We start from the raw sequence: 8,595 nt of genomic DNA on the forward strand, positions 1-8,595 counted from the left end.
ATATATATATATTTAGTACAAAAGACCAGAAATTTTTTAGAGTTGTGAGAATTGATTCCACAATATTGCTAGCACAATTCAAGTGGTGATTCTCACGAGTTCGTTCTTCCGTTCGACATTGTGATTGGTGGTGTGTCTGAACTAGAGGTCCGATATTTGTGGGGTTCGAACAAAGAATATCTGAACTAATTTGTTTTCAAACACGCTACGAGAGATAATCCTTTAACCCTCTTAATCTATATATGATTTTCGATTGAAACGCATGAAGTACGCCTCTGGAGATACGTGTATAGGTTTTTATTTATTTCCGCTGTGTACTTTATATATTTTATTTGCCTATGCATGTTATGTGTATCCTAACACATATTATATATTGGACCAAAGTTGTGGAAGCATTTGTGCCGTTATCCCCAAGAAAACGAGGTTCTAGCATATAGAGACCACGTTCCCAACCAGTGGCTCACAAAAGATTATAAATAGAGGTCAAAATACCATCTCTTGCATGCAAAAACTTCACCGAAACACAAGAACCGTCTATTATTATCTTCTAGGATGCTTCAGCTCTCTTCCTTTTCCTTTTTCCTTTCGTTGCTTCTCTTTTTGTTCATTCTGGTTAAACTGACCTCTAACAGATATGGAACAAAAAGGTTCAATCTCAGGTTGCCTCCAGGCCCGAAGAAGTTGCCAGTTATTGGAAATCTGCACCAGATGTTCGGCGAACCACCGCACCATCGCCTAACCTACTTAGCAAAAACATACGGTCCGGTTTTCCATCTCCAACTCGGCCAGCTTCCCATCATAACAATTTCCACTCCAGAAGCAGCCAAGGAGGTCCTCAAGACCCAAGAGCTCACTTTCGCCGACAGGCCGCAGTTTCAAGTAGCCAAAATGACAAGCTACGACAACTCGAGTATGGTCTTTGCCCCATACGGAGAATACTGGAGGCAAATTCGCAAGATCTGCGTCTTGGAACTTCTGAGCGTTAAACGTGTGCGGTCATTCACATGGGCACGAGATGTGGAGGTGAACAATCTCATCAAACACATTGAGTCGGCGTCGGGTCTCCCTCTCAATCTCAGCGAGAAGATCTTCGCCTGCACGAATTCCATCGTTTGCAAGGCAGCTTTCGGCCAAAATTGCAAACAGCAGGACGAGTTGATCTCATCGCTTCAGGAAGCCATGAGGATGGCAGGCGGGTTTGGCCTAGCCGAGGTTTTCCCTTCCCTACGGTTTCTGATGTACATTAATGGGATGAAATATAAGTTGGCTAAGATAAAGAGGAAGTACGACGAAATCTTGAATACTATTCTTGCTGACCACAAAAGGCAACGACCAAAATGCTTAGCTAGGCCAGAAGATTCGCCGGATAAGGAAGATTTAGTCGATGTGCTACTGCGTCTCCAGGAGTCTAACGAGATCGGGTTTCATCTTACCATGGACAACATTAAAGGCGTCATCTTGGTACGTTAATTTCTCATAAACACGTCCTCGTTCTCAGTAAAAGTTTGACTAGGCAAACTCTCTTTGATTTCGTCATATTGCGATTTTAACAAAGAAATGATTATAGCAATGAAAATTATGACCAAGTTGTGAATCGTTATTCTATTTCTGTATGAATGAAAAATAGAAAGAAAAGCATTTGAAATTAAGGAAAAAACTCCCGTGTAGGAATAAGAACATGGTTCAGACATAATCAAAAGGATGAATCTATAAAACCTAGAATGTGACTGACGTATAACATAATACCAGTTGCTGCTAAAGGTCAACCAAAAATAGGATTCGTTTTTACTAGGTTTTTCTGGAGTTAGCATTGCGCCATTTTTGGGAACGATATTAAAAGTCTTAAAAGCTCCTTGCACGACTATTCTTCATGTCTTGCAACAACCATAATTGAATGTTTGTCAAAACTTATTACAAAGACAAATTCATGTTTTTTTTGTAAACCTTCAAAAAACATTCTGTGAAAATCAGTTACTGAATTCGAAAGCATTATTTGTACGGTATTATTTGATGTTAGAAGCTCATGTACAGAATAACCAATGTTATGATGCTCAAGAGAAAATATATTTTTGGAAATAATAGCTTTCACACATTATTCCCGTCTTTTATGAGATTAAAAATGCCAAATACTAAGAAAATTATACTAACATATTGTTTTAATGTCCGTAAGCTACTACCTTTTGACTTTACATGCTTACGGTGGAATTAATCATTCTTTTAGCAATTATTTTTATTTTGTTGATACCTCATATTAATTTTTTTTTCCAAGAAAAATGAAACAAATTTCACCTTAACTTTCTGCATAACAACTGTTCAAGTACCTTGGAAAGCAGTAGATTAACTATAAATAAGTTTGACCAAATCTAAACATAACATGTTAATCCAGAAACCCGTCATCTCTCAAGAGCCAATCTATTGTAATTTACACTTACCAAACTCAATTTTTTACTAAATGTTTCTAATCTCTTTCAATATTCACGAAGCGTATTGAAGAATGAGACATAAGGCAACATAACTATCATTGAATTCCATGTCAAATTGATACAGCTTTAGTATCTAGAGAACTGAAATTTTATTATGATATTTACATGAATTTGATTCTGGTTCAGTATTCCAATTTTACTTCCAATGGTGATTTTGAATGAGCTGGGTCATTTGATTTGATAATCCAATGGCCCCGAAATCCATAATGGAGAGTTTGGATTGACATGGTTTGTCGTTCCATTGCTTCCACACTTGCTTCTACGTTTTTCCAGTTCTTAAAACGCTTTTCTCCCTATCAGAGTGTCTACCTTAATGTTCCATTATTATAATTTTTTTTGTCAAACTACCTTACTGCTCCGCTTGTCTTGCAAAAAATATGATGTTTTTGAAAAATATTTTCTGCAAAGTCATTTTCCAAGAAAATGAGTTGTTTTTTTTTTTTTTTGTGTTGTTTGGCTGAGACCTAAAAAGGATCTGGAAAATATTTTCCGTCATTTGGTAAGGAATTGATTTCATTTTTTGTGAATCAAATGCCAAAAAATCCGAAAAATATTTTTTTGGAAGATGTTTTCCGCAAAATAAACAGAGCCTAATTGTTAACAAATTCTTTACCAGAACAGTACCGAGTTCTCTTTCATATCAATATTCATATAATGTAGATGCATACTCAATCAAATCCATAAGATTATATCCAAGATGCTTGCAATAAATTATATATAGTGGGGGTGTATATGCATGACTCTCGCAGGAGATGATTGGTGGGGGAAGTGAGACATCATCGACAACGCTAATATGGGCGATGTCGGAAATGCTCAAGAACCCAAAGGTGATGGCCAGGGCGCAGAATGAGATCCGGCGGATTTTAAAGGGAAAGGACCGCGTTCGAGAGTCGGATATGGAAGAACTTGATTACCTGAAGTGTGTTATCAAAGAAACTCTCAGAATGCACCCACCAGCACCATTGATCCCCAGAACAGCAAGGGAAGGATGCAAGGTCGAGGGCTACGATATTCCTATGAACTCGAGAGTCCTTATCAATGCATATGCTATGGGAAGAGATCCAAGTTACTGGACAAATCCGGATAAATTCGAGCCTGAGAGGTTTATCAAATCTTCAGTGGATTATAAAGGGGTGCACTATCAATTTCTCCCATTTGGATCTGGTCGGAGGGTCTGTCCAGGCATTGCATTTGCCACAGCCGGAGTCGAACTTATACTAGCATCACTGTTATATCATTATGATTGGAAGCCAGCAAATGGGCAAGCGTCGGAGCAAATTGACATGACTGAAGTTTTTGGTGCTACGGTTGGGAGAAAGGATGATTTGTACGTGATTGCTTCACCATGGTCTTTGATTTCAGCTTGATAAAGAAGGCATGCGGACGACCGCCCTTCTTTGAAAAAATGTATTATTTTAAAAACTTGGTGTGGGATTACTGAAATAAGATTTGAGGTTGTGTGTAGTTCTGAACCAAAACTTGTAAGCGACATCCAATCTATCTCTTTTTCTTGCCATTCAAACATTCATTCTTCAAAAGCAAGAAAATAACATCAACCCCAGTATGGAACGAGAGACCAGGAGGGAGGACGGGGGTTGTAAAACCCGATCAAAGCTCTGCATATCCCTCCTCCTTGTAATCGACAGCAACCCGATCAACACAATAACTTGCATCTCTGCTGATCGGGTTGTATTTGAGAGTGTAGAGTGCGCAACATTGCTAGGTACACCACTTGCAGGGTATGTGGAAGGTTGGAACAAAAATGATAGAGAAAGTTTTGGAGGTTTGGTGAGGGGAAAACACAAATACAAAAATGAGTGTGTAATACTCAAAATGCCTTGTTGACACCTAAATTTTCACTCCCCTCTTTTCAATAATTTATTTTGCATAAAAAAATTAGGAACTAAGCTTTAGTTCCTGCAAAAAAATAATTCATTTTTATATTAATTTTAGTATTCATTCTTTGCGTATGCATTTAATTGGACCAGCGGCAGGAAATTGAAGCGAAATTGACGCACGGTGAATCACCAGTTATCATGTCAAATTTGGCCAGCTATAGGGAAGGGGAGGCAGAGATTTTCAAGTGGTCTGGACCTATTTGAGACTTAATTCATCCCGTTTTATTTGATTATTCTAATAAGGCTTTTCAATTAATTATTAATTCATCAATTAAAGCCTAAATTGAGCCCGGAAAGAGCGGATAAGCCTATGTATCACGTGAATTTTGGCTAACCTAATGAACAAATGGCTTGCCGAAAATTTTAGGAAAATAGGCTTAATTTAATGCAATTTATGCCATTTGTGACTTTATTTAAAATCAGCTTTTGATTGAGGACCAATTTTGCAAAAATTTTAAATCCTGGACCCCGGATATGCAAACCTTTTGTCACCCCCCGATCCTCGGGCTCGTGATATCTCTACCAAACTTGCCACAGGTCACGAAAGATAGCATCCTAGGTACACTATCGACCTACAAACTTACGACGCATGCAGAACGTGCAACTCTTCCAAACAACAAGATCAGCGGGGATAGTACAGTAGGAAACCGCAGCAGTCATTTCACAAAATACAAATTCATTTAATAAACAAAAGTAGATGAGTTTTAACCCTACAAAGCTATAGGAGACGTATACAACCCTATTCTTCGGGGCGGCTCACTAAGACCTCAAAAAGATACACGATCGGGTAATGTTAAACCCTCATCTACTATCAAAATCCTACAACGACCCTCGCCTTACATCTATGGGCTCCATCACTTGGGACCCGAAAGGTTAAACGACGCAGTGAGAAATAAATCTCGGTGAGTCAACGCCTAAGTCCGACTAGGGCGTTGATTTGCTCAAATGTCCTAACAAACAACCACAATATCACATAGCAAATATCTCAACCACATGCAAGCTTACCCTCCAAAAGCCACACATAATGCAATGTAGATGACTTAATAGTCAAATCAACTAATCCAAACCATTGGCAAATCATCACATTACTTGCATGCACAGGACACCACACGTAGTCCATTTATTAAGGAAGGACCCACGCGGCTGGCGTGGTTGGCGCACATGACCGGTGTGGCCCCCAACACTACTACTGGTAGTGTCTACGGGCGGGATTAGGCATTGTCCCTTACTTCTGGAGATGGCCAGTATGACTGGCATGGCATAGCAGACATGCATTCTAAAAGGAGCATCGGTCCGTCACAAGTTGCGACCGGCATCAAACAATCTATGTAATCTGTACGACTAGCACGGACACGGATTGAAGTGTATCTAATAAGTCGTATGGTTCCGTACGACCGACACGGTACGAATTTGTTAGGGTCTTGTACGACCGGCACTATTTACACCCATCATATGACCATTCAAGTACATCCGACAACTAACTAGTTCATTTCTTTGAATTAGATCGAATGCTCATACACGCATGTTCAATACTTGGCCTAAGGTTGTTTTCATGCTAAAACATACAATTTGATCTCATACGTGGTCATATGAATGCACAATTCAATTGATCGACAACTCAAGCAATTAGAGGCGATTGTCCCCCAATCGGACACACGACAATCAATAATCAATCTCAGCATTTAATTCCAACAATTTAAGAGATGATTAATCGATCGAAGCCGATCGATTTTGATAACAATTTCAAATTCAATCGACAATCAATCATGCGCTCATCTCTAACCTATCACTCGTTCGCGATCAACCAATCACCATCAATCAATTCTAATCACCAATTAGCCACAGACAACCTAGCTAATTAATCCAACTTAACCAATTATGGCCATTTATCCTAAACCAAGTTTCTAGCTAATCCGATTGTAATTAAACTACCTAAACACCCTAATTAGCTAATTAATCTAATTCCGAACGCAATTAGCGTCCTCATCGAGAGTTAGGGGCTAACTCACAAATTAAACTAGCTCGGGCAGTCTTGCCGACAACGGCGAACTTGGCTCGGCTTAGTGACGACTATTGGCGACTCGCGGTCAATCCAAACTTCGAGCTCCCAACTCGGTCAAGAATGGTTCGAGGGACATGACGATTCTCCGGGATAGCGGCACGAGACTCGGGATGGCAGCTGGTGGTTGCCGGTGGCTAAACAGTGGAAATAGAGCGGGACAGGTGTCGGAAAAGTCCTTCCTCAAATGCCAATCCCTCGTACCAAAACACTCTTTCAAGAAATGGGTTGAGCTATTGAGAGATTTGGAGCCCGAGCATATCCGATGGCGTTTGACTTGGCCCAAGATCTTGGAGGCTCGTATTACGGGCGTTGATGATAGCCCTATTCCTTTCTTGGGATGTACCGGTGCAGTGGCCTATTATCCCATTCGCGTGGTGAGACAATTTGGCGTTCTACAACAAGTACCACCGGATACTTGTCCGAGGATTTTCTCATTGGATATGGCGCAAGGAAAGCTCACCAAAGAGGCGAAGAAACTCTATCGGGCCCGAATCAAGCTTATCCTTCATACTTTGAAGAATTCCCCGTTGCAACAAGTGGAATGGTCGGACTATTTGGATGATGAGATGAACATCCATAGGGCTTCTAAGGAGTTTATTCCGAAGTTCAAGGAGTATCGCAGATCATTGGTTGAGCCGTACGTACACGAGTGCGTATCTCCCCATATTGAAGAAGTGGAGTCCTATGTATCGGAGTACATAGTACCGTACGTCCCGGGAGTGGAGCCATACATTCCGGAAGATCCAGAACTTTGGATGTCTGAGGAAGGAGAAGACCCTTACCCGTGGGATTCTGATGGATTAGAGGAGCAAGAAGAATGCAAACGTCCTCGGCTTGGATAGATTCATTCCCCATTTAGTTTAGCATACTTGTTATCTTTAGATACTTTTGAACAATTCGGGTTGTAATAAATTTCCTTTATGAGCGCTTCATGCATATGCATCATCATATAGAAAATACAATTACCACGAATCAACCCTTCCAAATTTTTAAATACTCTTGATACTGATTAGCGTCGTGAAAAACAGGTGATTGATAAACACGAGGACTCGTAGCAAGACGCGCCTACTAAGAATGGAGCAAGAAGAGCTCACACCTCGTGTGGGTAATCCGGAGAACCATATGAACATAATTGCCACAATGGTGGCAGAGATGAAGGCGATGCTAATTGCCGGTCAGGGGAGATATCCCATTGATCCAAATTCTCAAGCTCCTCCAGGCTCGTTAAATGGTACAAGTGCCAATCCGGCTCCTACTGTGAACATCGCTTCAAATCCGGGGCGGCCACCTAAAGATCCTCCAGTTGTGATTGACCTAGAAAAAAAAGAAAAACAAGCCCTCAAAATTGAGGAAGAAATCAAAAGACTCGCCAAAATCGAGGAATGCTTGGCTAGTCGGGGATACGAGCTTTCGAGGTTTGATAAAGTAGCACCATTCGAGAAAATTGAGGTTCCTTCTGATTATAAGGAACCAGATTTTGTAAGGAAGTATAAGAGGACCGGGTGTCCCAAGGAGCATCTAAAGTATTACCTGCGCCGCATGCCCCAATTCTCGGACAATATCCCGTTGTTAGTCAACACCTTCCAAGAAAGCTTGTTTGGGGTAGCCTTGGCATGGTTTATTGAGCTAGAACCCGAAAGGCTCGTCAATTGGGACAAGCTAGCCGATGAATTCCTCCGGCAGTACAAGTTCAACACTTTGACAACCCTTACCAGGGAAGACCTCTTGAGGACCGCGAAAGGAAAGAACGAGGCCGTTCGTGCCTACGCCCAAAGGTTGAGAGCCTTGGCTGTGCAAGTGAAACCACCCGTCCCTGAAGAAGAACCGATAGACCTCTTCCTCAAGGCATTACCTTTCGAATACTTTGATAAACCGAACACCTCTAGGTGTCGGACATTCGCACACTTGATTAAGGTGGGCGAACGTCATGAATGGGTATTATGGGAAGAAAATACCCGAGCCATCTTTTAGACGCCAATACCCCGTGAGAAGAGATAGGGAACAAGCTGGCGATGTAGCATTCGTCCCTAACCCACCTAAACCCAAAAAGTTTTCACCTTCTACCCCTACCCAAGGAAATTCTTCCTGGACCGCCCCTAAACAGTTGGAACCGAGAAGAAGGAACTAACCTGTTTTTACCTCTCTACCTCGA

At 41.1% G+C, this 8,595-nt stretch overlaps 1 protein-coding gene across 1 annotated transcript; it reads left to right on the forward strand.

Moving 5' to 3' along the window:
* The first annotated feature begins 552 nt into the window (after nucleotides 1-552).
* Nucleotides 553-3,850, forward strand: LOC115729102 (premnaspirodiene oxygenase-like). The gene is made up of 2 exons (XM_048285904.1): nucleotides 553-1,461; nucleotides 3,233-3,850. The coding sequence occupies exons 1-2, from the start codon at nucleotides 553-555 to the stop codon at nucleotides 3,848-3,850; spliced, it is 1,527 nt and encodes a 508-aa protein (XP_048141861.1).
* Nucleotides 3,851-8,595: the final 4,745 nt, after the last annotated feature.

This window comes from Rhodamnia argentea, chromosome 9, assembly GCF_020921035.1.
Source record: "Rhodamnia argentea isolate NSW1041297 chromosome 9, ASM2092103v1, whole genome shotgun sequence".
Classification (NCBI taxonomy): domain Eukaryota; kingdom Viridiplantae; phylum Streptophyta; class Magnoliopsida; order Myrtales; family Myrtaceae; genus Rhodamnia; species Rhodamnia argentea.